The sequence below is a fragment of the Falco naumanni genome, chromosome 14 (assembly GCF_017639655.2).
Source record: "Falco naumanni isolate bFalNau1 chromosome 14, bFalNau1.pat, whole genome shotgun sequence".
Taxonomy (NCBI): Eukaryota; Metazoa; Chordata; class Aves; order Falconiformes; family Falconidae; genus Falco; species Falco naumanni.
The window spans coordinates 2,769,144-2,796,958 of record NC_054067.1 but is presented as its reverse complement, the minus strand read 5'-3'; the positions used below and the strand labels follow the sequence as shown (position 1 = coordinate 2,796,958).

Genomic DNA, 27,815 nt, shown 5'->3' with positions numbered 1-27,815 from the left:
AGGATATCACACCGGGCCGGCCCCAGCGGGGCCCGGGGCACCCCCGTGTGCCCAGCGGTGGGTGACGGTACGGGGCTGGGGCGGGGGAGTTGCTCGCTCCGGTTCGCAGCCTCGGCTGCCGCCGGATCACGGCTCCCCCCGCTCCCACCTGCGAGCCCGGGGCCGGGCCAGGCGCGGGGCCAGCACGGAGGAGCCGGGGGCGATGCCAGCCCCGGGAGGAGGATGGTCCAACCGCCCCCCTCCTACCGGAGCATCCTTCCAGCTCCTCAGCTCGCCGCCCGAGGGATTTCCATCGGGATGGTCTAACCCCCCAGCTTATTGCAAGTCCAGGTTGAAAAACTATGGGAAATTAGGTATTTATTAAAAAAAAGTTATAAGGGAGGGCGCTGGGGGCCGCCCGGCCCCGCGCACCGGGGCCGCCCGTGCGGAGCGGGGCGGAGCGGGGCGGAGGCGGTGGCGAGGGGGCACATGCGCCGTGCGCGCACTGCGGAGCGGCGCGGAGAGACGCGCAGCGGGAGCGCGGCGGCCGCCGCAGCCCTGCACAGCCCCGCGGGGCCGCCGCGGAGCCCCCGCCCCGCGCAGAGCCGGCGGAGGTGAGCGCGGAGGGATGCGGGAATGTGCGCGCCCCGGGGAAGGTGGGGGGTCTCCCTCCGCGTGTGTGAGTTTGCCGGGGGGGACACACGACACCCTCGCGGAGGCGCTTTGCCGCCGTTTTATTTGGGTCCTCTGGGCTTTGCATCGTTGGGGGGGGCAGGCATCCTTGCAGGGAGAGGGTCCCTCACCGCTCGGCATCCTTGCGGGGGGGAGGGGGGCGGGCCGCTTGGCATCCTTGCATGGGGAGGGGGTGTCTCCACTGCTTTGCATCCTTGCACGGGGGGTCCGGGCCGCTTTCCATCCCTGTATTGCAGGGGTGTCCCCCACAGCTTTGCATCCGTGCATGGGGGGTGGGTGGGTGCATGTCGCTTTGCATCCTTGCCTTGGGAGTTGTCCAGCTGCTCTGCATCCTTGCGTGGGGGGGTCCCTCATCACTTTGCACCTATTCGGGGGGGGGCGGTCCTCCACCGTTTTACACCTTTGCATGGAGAGGAGGGAGTCAGGCTGCTTTGCGCCTTGGGGGGGGTGGGGTGGGGAGGGTGGACACACGACCCTCCCAAACCACTTAGCACACTTGCATCATGATGTTCTGGACCTCTTTGCATCCTTGTGTAGGTCGGGGGGAGCAGGGGCCATTGCATCTTGTATGGAGGAATCCTATCAGCTTTAGAGCCTTGCAAAGGGGGGGGGGGTGTCAGATCTCCTTGCACCCTTGTATGGCAGGGGGAGTGCTGTCACTTTGCATTCCCGCATGGAGAGGTGGGTACCAGGCCGCTTTGCACTCTTCCATTGGGGTGGGTTGGGGGAATCACCTTACATCCTTGCATCTTGGGGCGGGAGAGAGGATCCACTGCTACTTTTCATTTTTACATCACTGGGGAGCAGAAGCTGGGCCCGCTGTTGTCTGTGCAGGAAGAGGCACCTATAGGCAGGGTAGGGCAGGGCTCATCACCCCCTGGCTGGATGGTGCTGGGGGCATGGGCAGCTGGGTGCTGCAGCCTGCTGTGGGGCCAGGGAAGTAGAGAGGACAGGGCCAAGTGGGGCAGAAGCCTGGTGGCACCTGCCATGCATGCCCCACCCCCCCAGCCCTCACTGGGCTTTGGACACCCCCCCCAGTCCAGGGCAGCCCCCCAGGCAGGCTGCAGGCAGCCCACCCACCCCCCACCAAGGGTGCAGAGCCTGGGCCTCCATGCTCAGTGATTCAGCTACTTGCAGGGAGCTTGAATTTTATCACTTAAAACTCGAGTTCTTGCTGCCTCGTGGTGGTGTCAGCATGATAAAATACCTATGGATTAAGATGCTTTTTAGTGTAGTTTTGTGGTTGCTTTGTCTGCAGCTGCCTGGCGTACAGCAGCCGGCCGCCGGACACGAGCCGGAGGAGGGGAGCACAGGACCTGGATGTATGGGTAGATTGGCAATGGCAGAATTAATAATTCATCTTCAAAACTTCAGCGTGCCAAGGCACACCCCTTGTTTGCTGCATCTCGTTGCCTGGATTTTAGAAAGGTTGCTAGTTTCATTAAAAAAAAATAAAAGGTATTTTGATGGCATTTCTGTATCTCGGTAGCATCCCCCTGTGACAGGTTGAACAGCTTGGTGATTAGGGGAGACTGAAGGCAGCATCGGTCCAGCAAAACTTCATCTGGCAGCTAGAAGGTTAATGTGCACCATGCTCTTCTGTCGCAAACGCAGAGCACGCCAAGGGCTCTTACACATAATGCCTGTGATGCAACTTAGACCCCAAATGTCCGCTCCTTTCCCGAGGAGCTGAAGCCCACAGAGAAAACTCGAGATGAAGCATATTTTGCTTTGAGCTGTCATCTCCCTTGGCCCAGTTCTGAACCAAAGATGCTCATCCTCCATTTTATGGTGGATGACAAATCAGCTGCGAATGCCAAGATCTTGACAAGTTACGAACAGCCCTCAAGCCAAAAGTGTTAAAATTAAAAAAAAATATATATATATAAAAAAAAAAGCAAGAATGCTTTTTGCAGAGCTGCTCATCCAAAAAGCCACCCTCTGAGCTGCACCCCACGGGCAGGAGCTGCAGCATTTTGCACATCTCTGTGAGCAGAGGGGATGCAGGCAGCTCCTCGGCAGGAGCTGTGCCCACGCCCCCAGGTCGCACCCAGATTTTTGCAGGGCTACACGTACAGCACCGGTGAGCAAAGTGGCCCCATCAGCCTGGGAAGGGGCTGCCCAGCACCCAGCACAGCCTCGGCAGGGAACCACATCTGAGCTGGCTGGGAGGGCTGGAGATGCTGGTCCTGCGGCTGCTCCCAAAGGCAGCGAGTGCCGGGTGTCCAGAAGGACCCTTGCCGCTCGCTGAGGGCTTCCTGGGTTTATCAAAGCGCCTTCTATATTGGGGAGAATAAGGCTGGTTTGTTCAGCAGCGTCCCGCTCACACAAACTGCCAGTGAGCAAGCTCGCTCCTTCTGTTAATGAGCTGAGCACAAAAGGGGAAAAAAAAATGTCATTGAAGATTTTCCTTTGGTGATAGAGAGTCATTAAAAACAACACATGATTCCTGGGCCAGCGGGATCTGTACGGCTGGCTGTTCCCACCACCCCATAAGGCAGGCATCGCTGCTCCAGGCACTCCCAGCACAGGAGCCACACAGGGAGCAGCCAAAGGATGACAGAGGAGGATCACACGTAGTTTCATCCGCACCTTTTTTTCCATCCCTTTCTCCCTTCAGCATTAGAGTATCGGGGCACTGCATTTGCATGGATTTAGTTTGTATCCACAGCAGAGACAGAGCCAAAAGGTGGTGGTGGTGCCGGGGCTGGCAGCAGCTTCTGTGGGATGGGAAGGACCCGATGAAGCAGCCCTCAGCTCCGTGACTGGGGGGCACCGAGGGCTCCCCACTTCTGAGAAACCAAGCAACAGAACCCAAAACCCACATCAATGAAAACCCAAGGAAAACAACTGCCTGAAAACCGACATACCAATTGACAGCATTTGCTAGTTGCATACCTGGAAAGAAACATGGAGATAAAAAAGAAACCACCATGTTAAAGAACCTGTTTGTTTTAAAGCAGACACGCAGCAGGACGAGCTTTTTATACCAACCCCAAGGTAGCAAGGCACTCGCATTTATGGCATCCTCCTAAGCAGGCGTTCTGGGGAAGGCTGGCATTGCAGAGCCCAGCCTTCAGAGGCGTTTGTGATTTAGAGGCAATTTAGTCAAGTGCTGTTCCTAGAGCTGAAACATTTTGCAGTAGAAAGGGGGGGGGAAATTCCACACAAACTGTGGCATTTACTAATAAAACTCTTCAGGAATATTTTTAGCTGTGATTTAACGTTCTGTTGCACTTTGCTGTGAAGTGTTCGCGCGCTGAAGCCTGCTGGCAGTTGTTAGCCATGGTAGAGCTGCCTTTGGCTGAGCTAGCAGAGGAGGAGAGCTGCAGATGGACTGGAGGAGAGGTGCGGGCAGCGCTCCCAGCCGGGGTGGGTGATGTGCCTTCCCAGCGGGACACAGGTCACCAACTCAACCCCAACGCAGGCAGCAATGCCCCAGGGCCGGCCAGACATCCAGCTCCCTCCTCCCTTTGGCTGGAGGGCCTGACCCTTTCCCTGCAGCTCAGCCCCAGCGTGTTCTTGGCCAACAGCAAATACACCTCCGTGCTGCCCAGGGTCAGGGCTGAGACCTCTCAACTCATTTCATCTGTGCTGCGGGAGCAGTGAGTCCACAGCCTCAGCTTCCAGATTCCCCCAAGCCGACAGCCTGCAGATGGGGAGCCAGAAACATCCCATGTCCTAGGGGCTTTTCAGCCCCCGAGGGGTTTTGCCACCCCATGCTTTGCAGTGAGATGTGCCAACCCTTCCCGCTCACTTGGGATGGGGCTGGGAGGCTTTCTGTGGCCTCAGCCCATTTGTAAAGCCAGAATCCTCCAGGATGCAGAGGTCTCAGGGAGGGGACAGGCAGTGGCATTGCTTCTCACATGCCCATCAGCCTCAGTGCAGTCGTGAGTTTATTCTCACTGAAGATCTGCCCTCTGGTTTATTTTAAGCAAGGGAAATGCTTGAGATCCAGCCAGTTTTAATATATTTAATTAACCTTTGGACAATAGCTCTAGAGTGATTATCAGCTTCACACAAAGCAATGACATTTGTCATGCTGGTAGTGTTCACAGTCATTTGGGCTAGCAACAAATTAAAAAGTGGTCACAGATGCATTTTGTAAATTAGAGCAACGAGTCGTTGCAGTGCAGATCACACTCCATTTTGTGTGAAGTAAATCAGCAGATCTGGTCCAGCTCTAGCAAGCAGTTTTCTCTGCATTGCAAAGAGCCACCTGCACAGTTTTTGCTAGGTTTGTTTGATTTTTTTTCCCTGAGACACCAAAGCTTCAGCCCCTATAGGCTTTGCTCTCCCTTCCGAGGCTGTTCATGGCCCACATCAGCCAAACATCCAAGGGTGAAAAGCAGGAGTTTAGGTCCACCAGAGCCAGATGTTGCCCCTCAACCATTAGGTAGCTGCTGGTGGCCCCATCTGTCCTCTGCAGATTTGTCCTGTTATTCCTTGAACCCTCCTGCCTGGATTTCCAGCATGCTCTATGGCAGAGCTCCACAAATCAACAGCTCAAAAGCCTGCTGCTTTTGCAGCTACCTCTCATGTCTGTCTGCTCAGAAACACTGCACACCCCAGGGATCCTTCCCAGCCCTCTCCCATACCAGGTCTGTTTGCCAAACTCCACAGAACAAGCTCCTTCAAGCACTGTCAAGCCCAGCTGAGTGTCACTTCCTTCTCTTGTCCTCTTCCTGACTCCAGAGTCAGCTTTTTTTATTACCTCCTTTCAATATTTCGGGACTGCCTTGTGTCTTTGTCTCCCACCAGCCCCCACAGCCCTTCCCCACCCCGCCATTGCCTGCACCAGAGCATGGGTTGCCATCCTGAACAGGCACTGCGAGATCTGGAGTGTCTTGTTCTTTTGATATTCATTTGTAAGCTTTTTCAGCTTTTGTTCAAGGATAATAGATTTTCAATATACCACTCTGTTTTTTTGCGCTACTCTGGCTCCTGGCATCCAACCAAAGCTTTTGCTCCCTTGCAAAAGCCTCCGGTTCCTGGCAGCGTCTGGTCCCCAGGGCTCAGCAGCGCCTTGGGGAGCCCAGCTCAGGCAAGAGCTTCGATTGCAAGGGCCGAGTGAACAGACTTACCAAAACCCGGCCCAGAACTGGGCTTAGCGGAGGGGCTGACCCAAACTCCAGCCTTCGGTGTGGCTGTGTCACTGCACACTTGCCTGTGTTCTCCCCAAATCCAAGCTCAGGGTTTTCTTGGCCATGTGACACATGATGAATTAGATTTCCCTTGGCTGTCTTGTACAAGCTCAGCTGCTCCTTCACCAGCCATCCAGGTGTGATGCATGGGTGCCGTGCTTCAGTACTGTCACACGAGGTATTGAAGGTACATCGATGGCCAGTTTGTTTTTGCAAGCTGGACATCATGCCCAGCCCAGCCTGGCTCATCTCTGCCATGACTCCATTCCCCATCCAAGTTTTTCCTGCAGGGACACCCAGCTACAGAAAGCAAACCCTAAAATTGCCTTCTGTCCCACCTTGGCTCGGTGAGGGAGGGTGGCAGCAGGGGAATTTCTCTCTCAACGTTCCCTGCAATATGAAGCAGGGCACTGGGCTGATGCTGCAGGTATCAGGTACTCACCAAATCAAAAATCTCTCATGGAGATTAGCCAGCATCTGAGAAACATGCTGTCATCAAGCCCGTTCCTCCTTGCAGAGCCATCCAGAGCATGCATGATCCTTCAGGCCACTTTGGACCTCAGCACAGGAATCCAGCGTGGCTTTGCAAGTCACAGCTCAATCCCCTGCTCAGAGGGAGAGGGCGAGTGGGTTTGGGGTGCAGTGGAGGTGAGGAGACAGTTATGTATATGAAAAGCTCTTGCAAAGAATATAAGGAGCAATGGCAGGACATGAAACTCCATTTTTTGGACCTCTTACAAAACAAGAGCTGCTTTTCTGCCCCTGTTGGACCCCAAGGACTTAAGCTGCCAGATGTGATGGCTGCTGAGATGAAGGATGACATCTGGAAGGGGCCAGCTGTAGGGGTCACCTGTGTGCCAGCATCTTGGTCCACAGGGATGGGGCTGGCAGTCCTGCTCTTGTCCCCCAGCCCTCTTGTGCCACCTGGGAAAGCAGCGGCTGCCTTTCAGCAGCACCAGCAGCTCCAGGGGTTGGGATGCTGCGGTCAGTTTGCTGGTTGTTCCTTGGGAGAAATCAGCTTCTTGGGGCAGAAGGTAAACTTTATTTCTGGTCTCCTCACCTCCCCTGCCTGGGCATCTCAGCTGGTATTTATTCGGGCAGCAGCGAGCTGGATGCGGTTCCCTTCCAAGCTCCTCTGCTTGGTTTGGAAAGCCGTTGGAAGGCTTCATCTGCACAAGCTAATGCCCAGCCTGGGTAGGATACAGCAGATGCTGGGGTGGATCTGTGGCCATGAGCAGTAGCCACGGCTCGTTGCAGACCGGAGGGGGCTGTGAGCCTGCCTGCGCTCCCTGTGCTGGCTGCTGTGGGCCGCCCCTGCTAGACAGGGCGATGGTGGGGACCTGGGCTGAGCAGCCCGATGAGTGTCCCAGAGGACAGGCAGCTCGGGGGAGTCAGTGCCACCACCTTGGTGGGATGCTGAGGAGCTTTGACAGATGTATTGTGGAAACAGTGGTGTGCTACCCCAGGAAGCAGCTATGCACCAGGGAGAAGTGGGCGCTTTCTAGTTACCAGCAGCAGCAGCGAGTCTCCTTGGCCTGACAGCTGAGACTGTCACCACTGCCTTTCACTAGTGACATTTCCCAGTACAACAAGATTCAGAGTTACCAACTTTCTCAGCAGCTGGGGAGAGGCAGAGTGATGGAAGAGCTCCCCCAGTGTACCTGTACCAAGACAGTGGCTCTGGGGAAGCTCCTGGTCTGTCCCATTCCTCCTGCCCTCCACCTCCAGGAAATTCCTGCTGGGTTTGTGGCTCCAGTTCTCCTCCTGCAGCCTGACACTGGCGTTATCCCACTGAGGGCTCTTCGCTTCCACTCAGGAGACAGCAACACCTCATGGATTTTAGTCCATGTAAGCGATACCAGAACCTGGCTGCTGTCCCCAGACCCAGCAGAAGAGATGCTCACCCTACAACAACGACCCGTAGACATGCAGAGAAATGGGAAGGCTCAGGTCAGCAGAGGGTTTGGCTGGTTGAGGTTGTACCTTTGAGTCCCGCATCCATGGAGCGGCCAAGCACCGAAAGCAACCGGGGCCATTGCATGAGGAATAAAAAGAGAAGCAAACCTTGCTGCAGGTGGTTGGAAAAGCCTGTATAACCACTTAAACCTGAGCGGGGCTTTGAAGATGAAGAATCGTCAGGGCTTGCACAGTTATCCCAAAGCAGCTGAAAGGTGGGAGCAGAGGAGCTGTGCTGAGCCGGGCAGGGCAACACTGCTGGCCGTGGCTGGGGTCTCCCTGCAGCTGTGGAGCCATCAGCTGTGTCTCCTAACGCACTCTCAGCTAGAGGGGAAAGAAAGACCCGAACCCTCAAGAGCTGGTGTGTCTCCTGAGCTACAGTGGGAGAGGAGGGCAGCAGCAGGGCAAGATGGTGAGATCTTATCCCACCTACAGGCATCCATCACCAGCAAGGACAGACACATGTATCCCAAGGGAGGACTTCAGGAACTCCTTCTCACACTCCCCGTGCCAGAGCAGGTGTTCTGCAGCAGAGCCCAGCCCAGGGCTGTCTGGGCAGGGTCAGACACCTTACACCAAACCTGGAGCAGCCCGGCAAGGTGGAAGACCCTTCCTGACATCCAGCCTAAGCATGGACACCAAGGCCAGGCATCCCACCTGCCCTGGATCAAGTCTCCCCCGCCAGCAGCACTGATGTACCCCCAGCTGCCCCTGCCCTCCCTGCGCTCTGCAGCACAAGGACAAGGCCCCCACATTAAGCGAGCAAGGTGCTGCCCCAGCCTCACCACCTCTGCCCTTGCTGGGGTGCAGCAGGGCCAGCGGCAACAAGGGGAAGACGAGTGGGAGCCCAGGGTGACCCCAGCGCAGGAGCTCACCGTCACGGCCCCCAGGGCCAGCGAGCAGCAGGCAGAGCAGGCAGCAGGGTCTGCTAGCAGCCCCAGATACAGCCAGAATCAAGTGACCAGGAGGCAGGAGCCAAAGGGGACAGGGACACCCACCCTGAAGATGATGCCAAACCCAGGACTTGCCCAGGGTGCCAGCACCCACCTAAGGGACCCACCTGGGGTAGGAGTTGCTTGCAGGGATGAGGTCCAAGAGGGCATGGCCAGGAGCAGGGCTGCAGGCCAGCAGCATCCTTTGAGACAGGGCTAGCACCCTAGCTGAGCTTAAATAACCTCCTGGGCCCATGGGTGGGGGTCCCAGGTGACGCTGCTCAGGGCCATCAAGGGCTAGCAGTGCCCATGGAAGATGGCAATTTGCCCTGCAGCTGCTCAGATGTTGCTTTACTGGTTGCCTGGCAATGCCCAGCTGGGCTGTACTGGGGGTGCCACAGCCGTCACGGCCAAGCCCCGTGCACACGGTGGATTGGGCCATGGTGCTAAGCACTGAGGTGGGCTCTGGTATAGCCATGTGTATGGAAGAAATGATTAATTGCTCTTGGCCTAACTCTGTCCATGTTCAGGCTTCTCCCCCTTGCACCTGGCACCTCTGTGTCTGGCAGGTCCCTGCTCCTGGGAGACTTTTCCTGAAGGTCTGAGGACCTGCCACCAAAATCACCCCCTCAAAGCCTTGGAAATTACCCCAAATATGTGCAGAAGCAGCGTTGAGCATAACTGAGCATCCCTTCACTGGGCTCAGGCCAAGCTGCCAGCACTCAGGATTTGTGCATGGCCTCTTGGTGGGTGTGAGCAAGATGCACTGGTGAGGACAGGAATGCGGTTGGTGCCTGTGGGGTTCCGTGTAGCCCATCCCCACCCAACGCGTTGTGATCCCCTGCATTAGGCCAGGCCTTAGGTCGCAGGTTTTAGGTCAAAAGTTGGGTTTTCAACCCAGAAGTCAGAGGTTTGGTGCCACTGGTGCATGAGGGATGCTGTTCCAGCAGGTTGAGGTGGCACCTGTTGCAGGAGGGCATGGCAGCGTTTCTGATCCCTGGGTTCCTGCTAGCAGCCATCAGCTGGGGAGGTTAAAAGGCAGCTTCTCCCATGGCTCAGCCAAAGTTGCCTGTCCTGGCTACCCTAGCTTAAAAATGTGTGCCTAACTCCTCCTTGGTTTCTTCTGCTGCAAGCTCTGAGTCTTGTTAGGGCTTATTGTGGGGGAGGTTAAAGGGAACTTTCTTCTCCAGGGATGCTCTCCCACGGCATGGTCTCAAATGCTGTTATCAGACCACGTACTCACCTTCTGCCCCTCTTCAAGCCTGTCACTGCTGGGAAGTTTCAGACCTCAGATCCTTTTTTTTTCATTCCCCTCTGGAGTCCCCATGAGGGATGCAGGCACGGATGGCCCTGGTTCCTCCCAAGCCCCCTGCGTGGGGACAGAAAGCCCAGGGTGCCGGTGGCCGTGTCCCAGGCAGATGCTGAGAATGGCTCTTTGTTTCCCGTTTCTAATTGCTGGGCCCAAGCAGCTCATTAACCGTTCTGCCCCGCACCCCGCTGTCCCTGCAGCCACTGCTTGGGGGGAGCCCCCCGTGGGGATGTGCTGGGGCTCAACCTCTGAGTGTGGATTTGGGGGACACACATAAAACTGGCTCAAAGCAAGCTTGGGGTGAATCTCCCAGCATTGCTTATCTCTTTATGCAGCCCGGGAGGCAGGGTGTTCAGGGGGTGCCTGAACATGGCCAGAGCAGAAACCCATCAGCAGACATCCAGGACCTCCCCTGCAAACTCTGTGCCATTTTTCCCAGGTGAAAAATAACCTGTTTGGGTTTTTGGGAGCCAGGAACAGTACCAGCCCCGCCATCCATATACAGTGACTTTGGGAAGCACCAGAGGACATGTGGTTTGCTCTGAGCCCAAAGCATCGTGCAACCCAAAGGAGGGTTCAGGGCTGGGGTCCTTCCCACAGTGCCCCGACTGCCCTGGGGCAGAGCAGCCCCAGCGTTCAGCCCCCTGTACGTACAGATCTGGGAGCACAATCAGCCCTTTGGGAAGCTCAATATGAATGATTTAGAAACAAGTTTTGGACTCTTTCATGGAGAGAGCTTGCATTTGCATTTGAAAACTGCGGAGGAGCTGGTGGTGCTGGTGGGGGGACGGGAGCACTGGCCGGTTGCTATCAATGGGAAACTGTTCTGTCTAACGCTCCCGGGGCCAAAAAATGTGAACTCTGCAGATTGCTGGCTCCATTCATGGTCAGAATTGCTGGCTCCGTTGTTGGTGCCTGGCTGCTCCACTCCCAGCTATTAACGGCTCTGCTCAGAAGCTGGTTTTCCTTTACTGCCGAAGCAGAGGGTTTTTATGAAAGATGGGGTGGTTGGGGGTGCCTGGAATGTGAAACGGGGGGATTCAGCTTGCTGCATTTAGGACCTGGGAAGGCTGTTTGTGCTCTCCAGTCCTGAGATCCAATTCACAGTGATTTCAGTGCTAAAGCCATCAGTTTGCCTTTGCATTGGGAGCAGAGCAGAGTCCTGATGCACTCATATCACCTAAGACCCTCTTGTGCAAGCCTGCGGGGTCACGGCCTGCTTTGTGCCTGCCCATGTCCCAGTCCCAGGCTGCAGCATCCCAGGAGACACCACCATGGTTAATAAATGCTCCTTTTTTCTTTTTTTTTCCCCTCCTTGCTCAGCCTGTTTCACATCACTCGCCCTTTACATCAGTGGAGTAACCTGCCCCCAGCACCCCCACCTTCTACCCCACTGTGCCTATCCTTCATCCTTCCTCACCTCCCAATGGGTGCTCTTGCCGGAGGTGAAGCTGTTGGGTCCAGGCATCTCCCTACATCTCCTTGAGCCCCATAGAAAATAAAGCATCCCCAGTTCAGGTGGGACCGGCAGCAGAGCCGGGGGGCACGCAGGGATGCTGTGGGGCCGCACAGGGATGCTGTGGAGGGCAGGGGTGAGCTGGCGGTGGCAGCTTGCCTCGGTGTAGTGTGTGCACAGATAAAACCCCGGAGAGCTTTGCACTGAGCTGGAAATAATGGCATTACAAGCGCTTGCTCGCTTCTGGCCACTGTTTGGCTTGGATGAGGCTTTTCAGGGCTGGCTGAAGGGCTGCAGCACATGGGGGTTTGCTCCTACTTTAAGCACAGCTCCAGGAAGGTAAGGGAGAAAGGGTCCCCAGGCACGCTGGCTTGTCAGCAGAGCACAACAGCAGGGACAGGGCCCTGGCATGGTCCTCACCTCCACCCTGGCATCCGCGTACTCACTGGCATCTGGAGGTTTGCATCACGGAGCATCCCCTGCTTGGAAGAGCCCTGCTGCTGCAGCACAGGCTGCACCCACCGTGCCCAGCACGGGCAGGATCAGTGCCCCCAGGCAGAGGCCAAAGGAAACAGAGACAAAAATCAGTGATTGGCAAAAACTGGGTATTTTCTTTTTTTTTTCCTTCCTTTCTCCTTTGCCCAGGAGAGGCGTGAGGGCTTGCCGGCAGCATGCCGCTGGTGAAGAGGAATATCGAGCCCCGGCATCTATGCCGGGGGGCTCTTCCCGAGGGGGTAACAAGTGAGCTGGAGTGTGTCACCAACAGCACACTGGCTGCCATCATCAAGCAGCTGGGCAGCCTCAGTAAGTCACAGCGACTTGGTGTGGGGTGGCAACAGGGTGGTGGGATGCTGATGGGATGCTGGGATACTGGTGGGATGCTGGTGAGATGCTATGGTCCAGTTCCAGTCACAGAGAAACAGGGGCTGTGCAGACTGCAGCCATCCCTAATTCAGGGGGAGTTATAAATATTAAAAATTATAAATATATAATAACAAATTATAAATTTAAATATAAATATGAATTTATATAATATAAATATTTAAAAAGGAGGATGCTCAGGACCAAGCCCAAGGGGGGACCTGGTGATGCTTTTAAGACCCATTTTGCTCCCATGGCTGCTCTGTGCTATGGGGGATGGAAAGCCTTTGTGGGCCCCTTGCTTCTCGACTTGGCCAGAAATAGGAAGGTCAGGTGAAGATTAAAAACCCCCAACCTATTCTTTTTAATCTTAGAGCTTTGTAAGGAAGAGAGGTCTATATAAAAGGTCTAAATCCTCAGCTGTCTTCCTGCCCTGGGACTGATTTCAGCAGAAAAGGGGAGGGTGAGAGCACCGCGCACACCAGTGTGAAGGTTTAATAGGGGCAACCTATTTCACTGCTGAATATCAACTTAAAATAGAGAGAGACGTGCAGGCTCTCCCTCTTTCCCCACCTCCAGAACTAGATTATTCTCTAAAATACTCCCAGAAAAATAGAACCTATATTTAGGGAGCTGCTGGAAGCATGGCATCTCACATGAGCAGCACCCATGGGTGCTCAGGCTGTGGCTACCTCATCCAGGGAAAAAGGAAATTAAATACAAATGGCCAAGCTGGGTGACAGGCTGAGCAGATCCCAAAAGCGCCTTGATCTCGGGAGCTGTTTGGTACGTGGGTTTGGAGGAAGCCTGAAGGAGCTGGGGTGCTGGGCTGGGTGCTGTAGCCTGCAGGTGTCAGCAATGCTCTGCCAGGCGCCCCACGCATCCCTGTGATAATAATAACCCGAATAAAGAGCTATCGCAGCGATGCACCAAGCCCTGCAGGAAAAAAACTGCTCAAGTCAAACAAACCACAGCTTCTCCCTGCTGCCCTGCTCGTGGTTTTCCACCTGCAGGGCTGGGTTTCCACAGGTCATGTGGTGTGATGGTGGGATTTTGGCTGCAGATGTCCTGGTAGATCCAAAGGCTTTCTAGGGCACGGACTGCGCTGGTTCAGTGCCTCCCGAGGGTCCTGCTCGCCCTGAAAAGGATGCTTGTGTGCAGAGGAGAGGGCAGGAGAAGGGGGGGTGCTTTGTACTCCCTTCCCTCCGTGCAGCCCTTTGCCAGGTCTGGGGGAGGCTGAGGCTCAGCTCCCAACAGAACAAGGCTGGGGAGAGAGCCTCGCAGAGCTGGCGGGGAGGTGGGTGGCCCAGGGGACAGGCTGGGAGAGGGCTGCCTGCCTGCCACCGGTGCCCCTGACGGGTGCGCGTTGCCCTCTGCCAGGCAGGCACGCCGAGGACATCTTCGGCGAGCTGTTCAACGAAGCCAACAGCTTCTACATGCGGATGAACTCACTGCAGGAGAGAGTGGACCTGCTGGTCATCAAGGTGACACAGCTGGACTCCACCGTGGAGGAAGGTGAGGGGCTGGGGCTGTTTTGGGGTGACAGCCGGGTGCAAGCGGGTGGGAGACATGCTCAGGGCCAGGCCACCCACCATGTCTGGTTTGAGGGGCTGAGGCCACCCCTGCATCCTCTGTCCCTCCCGTGCCCCCAGTTTCACTGCAGGACATCAACATGCGGAAAGCCTTCAAGAGCTCCACGGTGCAGAACCAGCAGGTGGTGTCTCGCAACTCCATCCCCAATCCCGTGATGGAGATGTACCAGCGCTGCGACAAGCCCCCACCGCTCAACATCCTCACGCCCTACAGGTAGGGTGGCTGGCATATTGCTCCTTGAGGGGACCAAGGGGATCCTGGGGAATTCAGGGGGACCCTTTCCAGTGGAGGCATCAGTGTGTGCACCCCGTTTGCTGCTTGGCGAGGGCCGAGAAGCTGTTTTTTCCAGTTGCTGTGTCACCATCCCCATTTTGTAGGGTGCTTGGGATGAGTGACCCCACACAGTGGTCTGCAGGTAGTGACCGCTGTGCTGGACATGTTCGTGGTGGGGCAACAGCTTATGGCCATGGTCACACCAAACCTCCCTGTGCAGGGGAAGGGGGGTCTCCTCCCGTGGCTGATAATCCTTTTCCCTTCCCAACCCGGCAGGGATGACAAAAAGGATGGCCTCAAATTCTACACTGACCCCTCCTACTTCTTCAACTTATGGAAGGAGAAAATGTTGCAGGCGACGGAAGATAAGAGAAAGGAGAAGCGCAGGCAGAAGGTAACGGGCAGGCAGGGGACACTGCAGGGGCTGGAGCTGGGGCTGCCTGGGACCTGGGGGCCAGTTGCTTTTCTGGTGCATCCCACACACTCCCCCGCCCTCATGGTGGGTGCATCTCGCAGGGCGGGGTGATGCTCCCTGGGTACCGCTCACGGTCCAGAGGAGGCAGGCTGGAGATGGAGCCGTGGCTTGTCTTTGCCCTCAGGAGCAGCGGCTGGTGGAGGACTCCACCCGGGAGGTGAAGAAAGTGAGGAAAGCCCGCAACCGGCGCCTGGAGTGGAACATGATGGCGTATGATAAAGAGTTCCGACCCGATAACAGGTTCTCACCATCCCCCTATCACATGGCGTCATCGGAAGGATCACTGTCCCCAGATAATAGGCAGGTTTTACCTACTATGCATTTAGCTCACCGGCTCTCCCTTGGTTTCTCCGTCTTTGGGGGGGACGTGTTGCCCACAGCAGGGTTGGGATGAGAAGCCATAAACCCACAGTAGCTTCATGGACAGCTGGTGCCCCCAGGGTCACCTCCTGGACCTCAGGAGCAGCCTTGGTGTTGGGATGGTTGGAACACTTTCCATTTAGCAGCTAAGGGAAGAGACTGGTTCAGCTGTATTTGTGTCCTCCTCCCCTCCACTACCTCTCTGCTTGCTCATATATCTGTATTTTTGTGGCCATTCTTTGTTTTGTTGTCTCAACCCCAAAATACTCCCAAACCCACATCCCCCAGCCCCAGCCAACCCCCGTCCCAGGAGTACGACGGTTGGGTTTTCCTGTGCCACAGATCTTACGCGTCGGATGCAGCCGACCACTCGTACCCGGCGAGCCCCAACCACCCCGCACAGCTGCTGGCCCCAGCATCCCACCTGGCCCCAGCGGAGCACAAGGAGGGGGTGCTGGCGGCTGCCCCCCCCCAGGAGCACGTCTATCGCCCAGCAGCGGGCAGCCGGCAGAACAGCCTCAACCGCCTCCAGCAGCCCCACGTGCCGCAGCCCCCAGAGGCTATCCTCAATGGGCCGAGACCTCACTTAGTCAAGGATTACGGGTAGGACTCCAGCTTGCCTCTCCTCTCCTGACAGAGGGATGCCCAGGGGAAGGGGGGCTTGGGGGGGGAGGGGGGGCTGACCCCCTATTTCTGGGCTGATGTAGCGGGGAGAGCCCTTCTCTGCAGCTGCTGTGGTCCAAAACCCGAGGCCAAATGAGTCAGGAGCACTTTTGGGGTAACCTCATCCCAGATAAGGGGACAAGGGGGATGGAGGGGATGTTTTTTTTCCCCTGGGGTGTTGGCTGCCTTCCCACCCCCGCATGCCCCATAGCCCAGCCCACTGGCAGAGTCCCCCCAACTCCATGACCTTGGGACAGAGCTTACATGGGGGTCCAGAGCAAACCAAGCCACAGCAGAGCCAGTCGGGGGCCTGGGGTGGGTGATGGGTGCCATCATTCCTTGTGCTGCTGACACGGCTATTGCCCTTCTGTTGCAGCCCGCAGCCGGTGCCGATGGCAGAGTACTTTGTGCCGCCCGCTCCACCACCCCCGCCGCCCGTCATCCCCTCCGCCCAGACCGCCTTCGACAGCCCCATCTCGGCTCCCCCTGCCCTGGCCCCCGGCTCGGCTGCCCCCACCTCCTACGCACCCTCACCGCCCCCGGCACCCCCTGGCCCCTACTCTGCCTCTCCGCCGCAGGCCGGCCCCATGGGACCCCCAGTGGCCCCACCACCACCACCACCGGGGCCCCCCGCCGTTGCTGCCTCTCCGGCGCACTCGGCATCACCCCCAGCACCTGCCGTGGAGCCCCGGAAGGCGCAGATCCCACTGATGCCCATGAGCGATGCCCGGAGCGACCTGCTGGCAGCCATCCGCAGGGGTGAGCGTGGGGCTGGTGGCGGGGGGAGGGGGGTGGGCAGGTTCCCAGTGCTGTGGCAAAACACCTCTTGGTGTGGAGTTGGGTGGTGGTGGCTTCGCTGAGTGCCAGGTGAGCCCCAGGTGGCCAGGTGGTGCGTGAAGATGGTGGCAGGCAGGTGGGACCTGGGGAGGGAAAGAAATGCAGGGCAGGGGGGTGCAGGAGGTGGGGAAAACCCGTTGCCAGAGGCAGTACGGAGCCCCACAGGGATGAGCAGCAGCTCCCGTGCATGTGGCCACCATCCAGGCTGTAGCAGATGATGTGCTCCAAGGTCTCCCATTTCCCCTTCCTGCAGATCTTCAGCTCAAACAGTAGATTTAACCCTCAAGAAGGTTCAGCCTCTTCAGGTTGAGTGGAAGCAGAGGAGGAGCTGTATTCTATTATATAGCTGTATAATCGCATGCATCTCATTCTTATCTCATATATCTTGGTAATCGCATGCATCTTCCTGCAGGCAGGCTGCAGCCATCTCCTTTCAGCCCATACTTTTGACTGGGGGGATGCTGCACATTGGGTGCACCCATGGGTGCTGGGCACATTGCCCCTAAAGCCTTCCCCCCTTTCCAACCACAGGAATTCAACTCCGGAAAGTCCAGGAGCAATGGGAACAAGAGGCCAAAAAAGAACCCGTGGGCAATGACGTGGCGACGATCCTGTCCCGCCGGATCGCAGTGGAGTACAGCGAGTCCGACGACGACTCCGAGCTGGATGATAACGAGTGGTCAGACTGAGGGGCCCCGGGGCTGGGCTGGCGCGGAGCTCCCCGGCTCCATGCCAGGTGTGTATAGGCACCTTCCCCAACGTCAATGCCAACAAGCGCAGGCGGCCCCGCTCATTCAGGAGCTTTGCTTTTACACTATGTCGAAAACCCTTCGGGCAGCAGCAGCACTGCTAGGATACACCTCAGAGGCAGTGAGACCAGAAATTAGCAGCACCTTCACATTTAATGACTTCCAAAATACTCTGAAGACAGGTTAATAGGATTACTCCAGGTTTACACTTGGAGCAAGACCAGAGACTAGCCCTGAGTGTGCTTTGCTAGAGAAGGGATAGCCAGAGGCAGTAGTGCTTTTCCAGCTCGATGTTAAACGTGTTAACGAGAAGCTCCTGGAGAAGCAGCCTGTTTGCACAGCCGGTGCCACCATGGGTGCGCAGCGATGGCCGCGCACTGGGTTTGGGGATGCTCCGCTGCCGGCACCTGTAGTAGAGTCAGGCAGCTCCGAGAGCTGCGTGTGAGCAGGAGCCGCCTTCCCCATAAAGCAGCGCACCACGTTTTGTGGCAGTCATGTCGGGAAGGTCCCTATCGTGCTGTCGCTCCCTGCAGAAGACCAAGGTGACCTGAGCCTGTTTCCATCCTTAGGACCAGTTTTCTGGGAGAAAGGGGTGAAAGCAAGGCTTCTGCAGCTGGCAGGGAAACCCAGCACTTGTCTGGGCTTTGAAAGCTGCGATGTGTGGTGTCCTCGGGGCAGGGGAAGGGGCTGCCAGCAAAGGAGCAGAGGTGTCCTGGGAGCTTCCCCAAGCCCAGCTCTCCTTGGTCTTAGCGCTACGCCATTTCAGTGTTATTTGAAAAAAAAAAAATTAATTAGACAAAATGCTGCTTTTAGGTAAACCCTCAACTTGCACTTTGCAGCCCCACAGACTGCACCCGTACAACTGAGATCAGCTCGGACCCAGGCACTACTTGCCCCTGGCCTGATCCTGCCCCGTCCCTTACCCCACAGGCGGGTGCTGCTGGGGGAGCCTGGCGAGGGGGGGCCCCCACCACGGTGCTGAAAATACCACTTTGCTCATCAAAATAGAGTGTGATTCATCAAAGGCTTTTTGCACAGCCGCAAAGGGAGGAGGCACAGGAAGGCAGAGCAAAGGGGTGGGGAGTATGGAAGATACCACAGTCAGGGTAAGAGCCTGCGGAGACGAGGAGAGGCTCCCACCAGCAGAAAATGGGCCAGGACCAACCGTGAACTTGCCCAACAGTGTCCCCAGGTCCTCTCTTGTGTTCCCATATACCACCAGTCCCTGAAGGGAGGAAAACCAAGTCCCCACGTTGCATCTCTTCTGGGGAGGAGCTGGGCTCTGAGCCCACCTCCCCCACTCCCCCAGCAACTGTGTAGTTGGTGGCTACAAAGGTAGAATTTTGACCATAAATGACCAGCCCTGTAAAGGAGGTGGGAGGATATAGCTGGGACCCAGCAGGCTCAAAGGTTGATCCCTAAATTCGTCCTGAGAAATACTGGTGTTGAACAATGCCCCAGGCATCTGCTCGTTTCCCCCAGCAAGAAACCCTTCGTGGTGAGATGTGATGAGCCCCCTACCCAGCTGCTGAGAAATAGCCCCTCCCTTCCACTGAGTGACACAAAGTGGCCTCTTGTCCCTTGGACAGGACACCTCCCGCATCTCCAGCATCTCCAGGTCTGGGCTGCAAGCTGTGGTTCCAAGCGGGGGGCTCGAACGGAGGAGCAGTGTGGGTGTGGGAGAGGGGAAGGATGGATGGGGAAGGGTTTGGGGTTCAGCTCCCCTTTCCTTAGGGAAAAATCCCCTTGGCTTCAGCAGGGCTGATTGTTAGAGCAGGAACTGCAAATAAAATCCTCAAATTTAACCCCAGAATTCCTCATCTTGACAGCGCTGATGCTGTTTAAGGTGCTCAGGTGCTTGTCCCACTCTGCCTGTTGATGGGCAAGCTCTCCCAGCGTGAGGAAGACCCAGCAGCCTGGGATTAGCTGTACGGATCAATTCCGGGTCCCACGCATGCCTGCTGGGAGGCTGGCAGGGAGGCTTGGCATCTCCTGTCTCGCTGTGCAGGCAGGCAGGGCAGAGCAGGCAGGGCAGGCAAGAGGCAGCAGAGCAATGGGATGCATGGAATAGCTCATCTGCAACACCCAGGTAAAACAGGATTGACCAAAGGAGGCAGGGAGACACGATGCGCAACAGGTGAGCAGGGAATTCCTGATGCTGGGTGCTCACCGAGAGCTCTCGTTTCTGGTGCTGACCCTCTGAGATGCAGAGGACCAGCAGCTGCTGGCCACGACCTGGCGCTGGCAGCCGGGAGGGCACCCCTGGGGTGGGCTTTCCTCGGCCAGGAGCAAGCTAGGAGAAAGGCTTGTGAAAATCCAGAGCATCGTTTAAGCAGTCACCTGTTATTAATAATAGACGTGACCATAATACTGTTTGTATGTGAAGAGCAAGGCAAGTGTTTATTTGGATAATTAGGAAGAGTAATAATCCTTTGTGAGAGAGAACAGCAGAGGGCTTCTGCCTGTTATGGGGGTCAAAGGGCTGCAGAATCGGCCGCAGGGACCCCGCCGGCACTCGGGCAGAGCCAAGGAGTCCCACCAGCACATGCAGGCAGGGAAGGGGCTCTGGGACATGCGGGGCTGGCTCATCCCTTGTGTCCACGACTGCCCCAGTTCTGTAAAGCTGAGCTGATCCTGGTGGGAACTGGAGAAGAGCAGAGTGCCCCTAGAAGACTAGGTCCCTTCTTTTCATGCACTAGTTGCTTTGTGTGTGTCACATGAAACTGGCCATTCTGGTAGGACTCCGTTGGTGTCAGGACTGTCCCTGCAGCCCCCTGCTTCCCTGTCACCTCACAGCAACTTTGCTATGCTCGGGACTGGCAGCAGTCAGTCAACCCGTGCTACTATCAGGGTCGATGCCGTTGCGTGGAAAAGCGCGTGACAATCACATAACTCAGGCCTTGCCTGCCCCATGCACAGCCTCATCCGTGGAGCAGGTGCACAGCTGGGAACCTCAGGGCTGCAAGTAGCAAGGCTCACCCCCATTTCCTCACACCATGTTCTTGCACCATCCTCTCCACTTCCCAGCCCCCAATAACCCAAGCCCATTCCGCACGCTCAACTCCAAAGCAAGTCAGCAGGACCGTAACCTCCCGGCATTGCCCATTGCTTGAAGACATCACAATCCAGCTCTTCCAGGGATCTGAACCGCCTCAGCTCCACTGAAGCTATCTTGATACCAGGGATGCGGCCGATCCCACAGGTAGCCTCTCCCCAGTGAGATGTCTACATCAGAGCTCATTGCTCAGGATTCTTCTGTAGCTGATGGAGAAGTAACCTGTATAGTCAGGGTGGGCTGGAGACACCCATTTCTGGTCTGATCATGGCACACCTTGCTCTTCCCAGCTCTCTGCTGGCAGCACCATGAGGCAGGCAAGCACGAGGTGGCACTGAGCACCCCAATCTCATGACACTGCCATTCCTGCAAAGCCAGCTGTGCTGGTGGGCCAACATCCTCAGTGCCTTTGCTTGGGAGACTCAGCCATGTTTGAGGATGACCATCTTTATTTTAGGTGTATTCATCTATTTTTTGCCCAGGTGACCTATGAAATCCAGCACAAGTGACACTAAGTCCTTGGCTGGGCTGGGTTAGCTCTGCTGGAATTGGTTGTGCAATACTAATTAACACTGGCTGGCTGACCCATATGCTGCATACTCGATATTTTGTACATATGTGCCTATTTCCTTATACTCTTCCAGAAATAGGCCATGCTGCATTACACAACGCAAAATGCTCAAATCCTCACGTGGGCTGATATAAAAGTGAATATTCAAATATTTTATCTAGCTTAGCAGCCATTAAAAATACAATCCAGGTCGCAGATGATTGAATTTCTCCTCTCTCAAGTGTACCAGAAGTGGGCTGAGGAGATGCTCCTGTACATTAAGGTTTCATGTTCCATGTTAAAATATAGCGGCAGCATTTCATTGCCAACAGATAATCACAGAGTGCCAAACATTTAATGAGCCCAACCGATCTCTCGAGAGTTCCTCTTTCCATTTTATCTGCTTTCTCCTACTTGCCAATTTATGGGCATAGATTAAAAATAATAAATATGACTGCCAACAGGGGGAAGCGTATTCCGGGTGCATGCAAATGAATTGGGCTGGAGTTGGCAAAAGAGTAAATAAGCCGGTTTGGTTCTGCTTAGAGATACTAACGGAAGGCCACAGTCCTTGAGGTCCATCAGAAACCTCTTGGACAATCGCTGATTTATCTGAAAAGGGACATTACGGGGACCACCGTGCCTGTGGTACACCAGTCGTTGCCTGTGAAGGCTACATCAGGTGTGAAGTCTGGTCTTGCTCAAGTTTTATGAAGGTTGGTGGAAGTCTGGCAGTGTTCACTCATCCTGGCCTTGCACCCTCAGGTTCTCCTTGATTTTGAGTGAACATTGGAGCTCGCTGTTGAGCCTGGCAGCTCTTAGAGGATCAGTGTCCTGAAGGAAAAAAGGATTGGCTAGTTTCTAACTTTCCACCCTGGGCAGACACCTAGAGAGGAGCAAGCATCACATCCTATGAGAGCTCCTGCTTTTGCAGCTGTTTTATCTTGGGAAGGTTTTATTCTGGTGACAGACGTAAGGCTGAACATGGCTTCTCCAGAGAGCTTCCTTCACCTAAGAGCCCTCAGGTTTCCTCCCAGCAACTTTTCCATCTCTGTCTCCCTTTCAAGACACCCAACAGCCTGAACAGAGGCTGTGCACACTCCCCTGGGAACAGAGCCTGAATTAACACCGCAGCTTTAACGAGAAGTGGAAGTTTCCCTCGGAGGGAGGCAGGCTGTAGCACTGGAGGTGGCATTTTGGAGGGTGCTTTCCAGGGGTGCGTGGCCAGCAGGAACACCATGCCATTTCCTTGTGGGTGGACCATGGAGGGCCATGGGAGGCACTCCCTGTTGTGGGATGCTGGCAAGGGGAGCTTAGGCTGTTTCTTTCACCATGATTCCTGTTTTCCTGTAGTAGTAATTGTTACTTCAGGGTAAGGTTTTCTCTGCTGGCATGTCACTTTACAGGTATTTAAAAAAAAAAAAAAAGGGGGGGGGGGGGGGGGGCAAGGACTTTGTCCTGAGGAGTTTACAGTTTACAGCAAACACCATATAACCTGCACTGCACTTTAGAAGCCTCAAATGCTCACTCACCCATGAATTTACCCTCAACTGGGCAGCAGCACTTTGAGGACTGCTGTCCCGTCCTTAGGTGACCCCATGACCAGTACCACAACTGCATCCCCCCGCTGACAGGCAGTGGTGGGGCTCTCCTGTCCCTTCACTATCCCCACGCAAAAGTGCCTGAGCAAAATACAGGAGTGCCAAGACATGCTGGTTTTGTTTCCGAATGGGTCACCATGTCCTCCGTGTGAGCCTTTCCCAGTCCCCACACAGCTGTGCTCCCCTGGGATGACCGTGTGACAGGACCTGTGCCCAGGCACACCATTGCACCTACCTGCCACCGCTTGGAGCTGCCCATGCAATTCATGCCATGGCCTCTAAGCTCACACAAAGCATCCTCCTTCAGGCACTTGTACCCAAGCCAAGACTTTGAAATATTTTGATCTTTTTGAGAGTCAAAGGGGTGGGGTTTTTGTGAATCTGATCTTCCTTTAACAAACCCTAGGTTTTCTAGGATCATTCACTCAAGCTTTGCTTTCTCCAGGCGAGAATGATGCCTGCATTTTGCTGGGGGAGGAAAGGAAATAAAAACCCACCCAACAGTCAAGAACATCAGTCGGGTGGGGGGGTGGTGCCCCAAAGCTTTCAGTACCATGCCCACAAGCGGGGTGGGAAGAGGACACTAGAATATTCCCAAAGGAGGACACCATCCTGGTGTTGTCACTAGGCTGAGGCAGAGCCTGCAGCAAGGGATGGGCTCTTTCTGTGGGCAATCCCCAGGCAAGACCTGGATGGGACATACTTGGCCACGGTATCCCCTGAAGGCAGTGTTGGTGTGACATCAACATTAATGTCTGTCTGACATTGGTACAGGACCCTGAGGCCACAGACACCTCCATAGCACTACATGATGGTAGATCACTGATGCTTCATCCTCCCACGGGCATCTCTCCCAATAGTTACCTTCCCACAGGTGCCACCTTCCAGAACAGCAGCCAGAGATCCCTCTAGTCTTTCATTCCTGCTGGGATCAGGCTTAGATTTGCTGTTGATCAGTGTGTTCAGGGTCTTGTGAGCCCAAGTGTGCATGAAGTGAGCCCTTCCCTGCACACCTCTCCCACGGTGGCAATGCCAGGGGACTGGGCTAGCCCTGGGGGACTTTCAGCCCCATGGCAGTTCTAGCACTCAGCTGCATAGCACGTCTTCAAGCGCAGAGGGGAGGAAACAAGCCAGAAAGAAAATAGACTGGCATTTTTCAGTTGGTTATGCTCCCACCACTCTGTATAGGAAAAACCTGCGGTAGGTGAAGCCCCCTGCAAAGCCACGGAGGGCGGTGGGGAGGACAGACCTGTGCTCCGTGCCCATGTTGGATTGCGCTGTGACAGAAAGGACTCGAATCAGATCTCAGGGAAAGCTTTCTTGAGGTAAAGATGGAGAAACCCTGAAGCAGGTCACAGAAGCTCTCCATGGAGGGCTTTGAGAAGCAGGTAGGCAAACACCAGAAAGGAGCACAGTCTGTGACCCTGTGTTGGGCCAGGGCATGATGGAGGTGTCCTCAGGACATCTCTTCAAACCTGGCGTGTTTGTAGTTCTGCCTCATCTCCTCTGGGGTTGCAGCAGCACTACTACTCGTTGGATCTGCCCCAGCAGGTTACAGCCCCAGAGCATTGCCCATCAGCCAGGGCAGCCTGCTCATGTTCTCCCTTAGCTTTGGTGCCCATTTGCTGGTTTTGGTGTTGACCCTCAAATACAATAAGAATAAGCTGTGCTACAGAATAAACGCCTGAGAGGGAAGGATGGGAACTAACCACAGAAGATCAGGATGGGCAGCTGTTACTGCCACATTTCAATAGTTAGAAGGCAGCAGCTCCAGCAGTCTGCTCCTCCAGTCCACAGACTGCAGCAAGTGAACCATGCCGGTACCTTAAGGTGAACAATTTAAAAGATACCCCTTGATTTGGGGTAGCTCAGCTGAAGGATCCAAACAAAAAACATGCATCACTAACTAACTAACAAGCAGACAACTTACATGTTATTTCCAGAAAGAAAATCAGTTCAGTCTCTTTCCCCTGGATGCTGAGGGAAGGCCAAACCCAGCATTGCTTCCCAGCAAGCCACTAAAAACCAGAGCAGTTATCACCACAGCCACTTGCCAAACTCAGTTCCTAAGAAACAAGGGTTTCGGAACAGAGCAAACAGCACAGCAGCCCACAGCACAAGAAAGAGACAGATCTCCTGCCACTGTAGGGAGGTGCTTTTGTACCTGAAGCTCCCACCCTAGCTCAGGTTTTTCAAATCCCAATAATTTTCACCTGTTACCCATGCTTGAGTGTGCCTGACGCCTCAGCTGGGAACACTTACTCCACAGAAAGTCACTTCTTGCCATGAAAAAAACAACTATAAAAGTCTTGCGTTGGAATCAAAGTGGACTTTGAGCCTGGTGACCTGACTGTGGTGCCTGTTGAGGAGCTGTTGATTTCCCGCTGGCAGCAAGAGCATCTTCGGCACAGTCCTGCCAGGTCTCCAAAATCCTTACTGTTATAAGCTTCACCCCCACCCCCTAAAGTTATTTTTCTACTGAGATGTTTCAGGTCTACCTTTAGTTCTGGCCAGTGTTCCACGAATGGGGCCTCTCTTTGTGGTGCCTTTCATCTCAGATCAGAGCAGATTAGGGAAAAGAAAGAAAACCCCCATCAAAAAAGAAACCTTTTTCTCCAAAATGCACTTTCAGGAGCGTTTTGGGGTTGACGGCTCCTCTTCTCAATAGACTTCCTTCATTTGGGGGCTGCTTGACTTGTCTGGGGGAATCTGAAATGGGATGTCCCCGGCATGAGCTGGGGCTGGTGCCGAAGCGTTGCTGGTGCTTCCCTCTCCTCCGCTTGCGGCTGTGTCACGCGTGGGGCTGGGGCCAGCGTTCCCGTTGGGAGAGCCACGGGGCCACGGCGGTGTGGCAGCTCCTTACTGACACAAGTGCCTTTTCTGGAGGTCCCCGTGGCATGGCCGAGGAGCGGGGGGCTCCCGGGGTGGGGGGGCTCACTGAGCTGGGGCAGGGCAGAGCATTTCCAAGCATTTCTGGTGCTCAGCTTGTCCTCACCTGGGTGGAAACCTGGACCTGCCCAGACCCCAAGGCATCCGCTGGGATTCCTCCTTCCTTGTGCACAGGCTTTTACCCCCGCAGCTGCGCAGGGGTAGTTTTGGGAGCAGCTTACTCCAGTGGTGGCCAACTCAAGGAAAACCTGCTCCGCCAACCACACATCTCCGGGTGCACGTGCGAACGTTGCACCTTTGGCACGGGACAGTCCCCAGGAGGACATGGTGGGCCTGCAGGGAGGGAACAAACCCTGTCACCACTTTGTTGTGGGACACCAACACCTCTGGCTGGGGCCGGGCACTGATGGAGCATTATTTTGGGTGGCAATGAAGGCAGGTGAGGACCATCCCCTGCGCCCTGTACCCGGTGGCCCGGGGATCAAGGCTAGTCCAGGCTGGGCTGGGAGCACCCCAGACACCCCAAAACCCCCTCTGCACTACCTAAACTCAGCAGATACAAACTAGGCAGACCTCCTGGAGCACTGGGGCAACCAGACCTCCTAAAACAGAACATCTGGGAGCGGGCAGCTTGAGCCAAGCATTTTAAAAGCAGTTTTCTCCCCTTCTGGCACCAGCCGATGATGCATACAGCCTGGAGCCAGGGCTGTGGCCGGTCCTTACGGAGGTTGGCTCCAGCTCTGCAGGGACAGGGAGGTGCCAGCCTGGTGGCACCTTGTGGCTGGCTTCCCGGGGTGCTCAGCATCGGTGGGGCTGCCCCAAAAAGGCTCATTTGTTAATACTGGCAGAAGTATTATCCATATTTCCTTTGACTTGCTGTTTGATAGAAGCAGCTGACGGGAGAAGGGCATCTGTCCCGAGGGTCACCCGTTACAGGCCGTAACTCAATTTCCATTATTATATAGTTGACATTAAAAAAGGAGATGTTCACTGTCTAATGGGGTCTTTTAACCATGTGCACTTAGTCAATAGGTGAGTAGATGTTGCTGCTTGTATCTATCTACCGTACCCAGTTGCTACGTGTGAACAAGTGTATTTCTCCCCAGTGTTGTGGGTTCTGCCTGTCGTGACACGATGATGGAAAGGTAGGGACTACGTCGGTCGCAACACGAGCTTTCTTCTGTACAGTGTAGAGAGGAAACTCGAAACGACCCGAAGCACCGCTTGTAACTACATTTGTTCAAAAAATGTCATCTTAATCCCAAACTGTTGACACTTTATGCATGTGCTTATTAAAAAAAAAATTAAAAAATAAAGATTTTAAGAGGATAAAGTAGATTTGGCTTCAGCTTTTTGTCGGCTTGCCCTCTCTGGGTTCATTTGCTATGCGTTATCAGCCCTGTGATGCTCCCTTCTCTATTAGAGGCCAGGGCACAGAAGAAGCGGCAGAAAGCTGTGATATCTCTGTAACACTTCATTTGGAGAAACCAGCTTTCAAAGATCAATTCACTCCCACGGGTATTTAATCCCTGACCGCTTGAGTAATCAGAGGGCAGAGGATGGCTTGCTGAGGGAGAAGGCTCCATCGTTGTGCTCGGAGGCTCCAAGCAGCGGGAGCCGTTCCTTCCCAACCTACCACCAATGTTTCAAGTAGTTCTTATCCTCGACCAGCTCATCGCAATCCAGGTGGAAACACAGACCCTGGGTGAGGGGAAGTAGAAACCTGTGCTAGAGTTGCTTCAGCTGAAATAAAAACACAGACACGCACAGTATGGCACATACCTGGGGCAGGAGCCCAGATCTTAAAATGTTTTAATTTCACACCCCCTCCCCCCCATTTTTGGATATCCTTTTGACAAATCACTTTAACAGTTTTATTTACAGTAATAAAAATAAATTACTCTTACAGATGAATGTATAATATTATACACAATAGAGATACAGTGCAATAACAGCATTGATTTGTTTTCACTCGTTCTTAAAGTGCATTGAAGGGACTTGATTTAACCATAATTGAATGATAATTGTACATTTTTCTTTGAGATCAACTTTCCCAGTCAAGTTAAAAAGCTAATGAAAACACTTACATCAAAATAAGCTGCTGTCCTGATGGCTGTGGAAATGGCCTTGCTCCTGGGGAAGCGGAGAGGGTGGGAGGCAGGGTGGGGAAGGGCAGTGATCTGCCCACTCTGTCCGTCTGCGCTGCTGAAGGCGACTCTGCCAGACACTGCCCGACGCCTGGCCGGGCTGACCTGCCCCTCAGAGCTCGGGAGGGCGGCTCAGTGCTGCACTGGTCACCACAGGGCAGGATCTGGCCCCGGGCCACCCAGCCTGGCTGTCTCGCACTGAGCTTTGCCACCAGAAACTCATCCTTCCCTCCAAGCTAGAGGATCCGCTCTCTAGCAAAGATGCTGTTTATCCTGCCTGGGGCCTGATTCTG

General features: G+C 55.1%; 1 protein-coding gene across 3 annotated transcripts; it reads left to right on the top strand.

Moving 5' to 3' along the window:
• The first annotated feature begins 190 nt into the window (after positions 1–190).
• On the top strand, positions 191–26,703 carry LOC121097614 (wiskott-Aldrich syndrome protein family member 3-like). Of its 3 annotated transcripts, none has more exons than XM_040614757.1 (9): positions 191–353; positions 12,115–12,273; positions 13,711–13,845; positions 13,983–14,136; positions 14,473–14,590; positions 14,796–14,971; positions 15,374–15,634; positions 16,071–16,453; positions 17,063–26,703. In XM_040614757.1, the coding sequence occupies exons 2-9, from the start codon at positions 12,141–12,143 to the stop codon at positions 17,218–17,220; spliced, it is 1,518 nt and encodes a 505-aa protein (XP_040470691.1). In that variant the 5' UTR covers positions 191–353; positions 12,115–12,140; the 3' UTR covers positions 17,221–26,703. The 3 variants fall into 3 exon arrangements, with proteins under 3 accessions (XP_040470691.1, XP_040470692.1, XP_040470690.1); XM_040614758.1 differs by lacking the exon at positions 191–353 and adding an exon at positions 489–593 and having other exon boundaries at positions 14,796–14,911; XM_040614756.1 differs by lacking the exon at positions 191–353 and adding an exon at positions 489–593.
• The last annotated feature ends 1,112 nt before the right edge of the window (positions 26,704–27,815 follow it).

Coding starts and splice junctions, on each gene's coding strand:
- LOC121097614 (XM_040614757.1), top strand. CDS start 12,141: ATGCCGCTGGTGAAGAGGAATATCGAGCCCCGGCATCTATGCCGGGGG. Junction 14,591..14,795: donor AGGAGAAGCGCAGGCAGAAG/GTAACGGGCAGG, acceptor CTTTGCCCTCAG/GAGCAGCGGCTGGTGGAGGA. Junction 15,635..16,070: donor CACTTAGTCAAGGATTACGG/GTAGGACTCCAG, acceptor CTTCTGTTGCAG/CCCGCAGCCGGTGCCGATGG.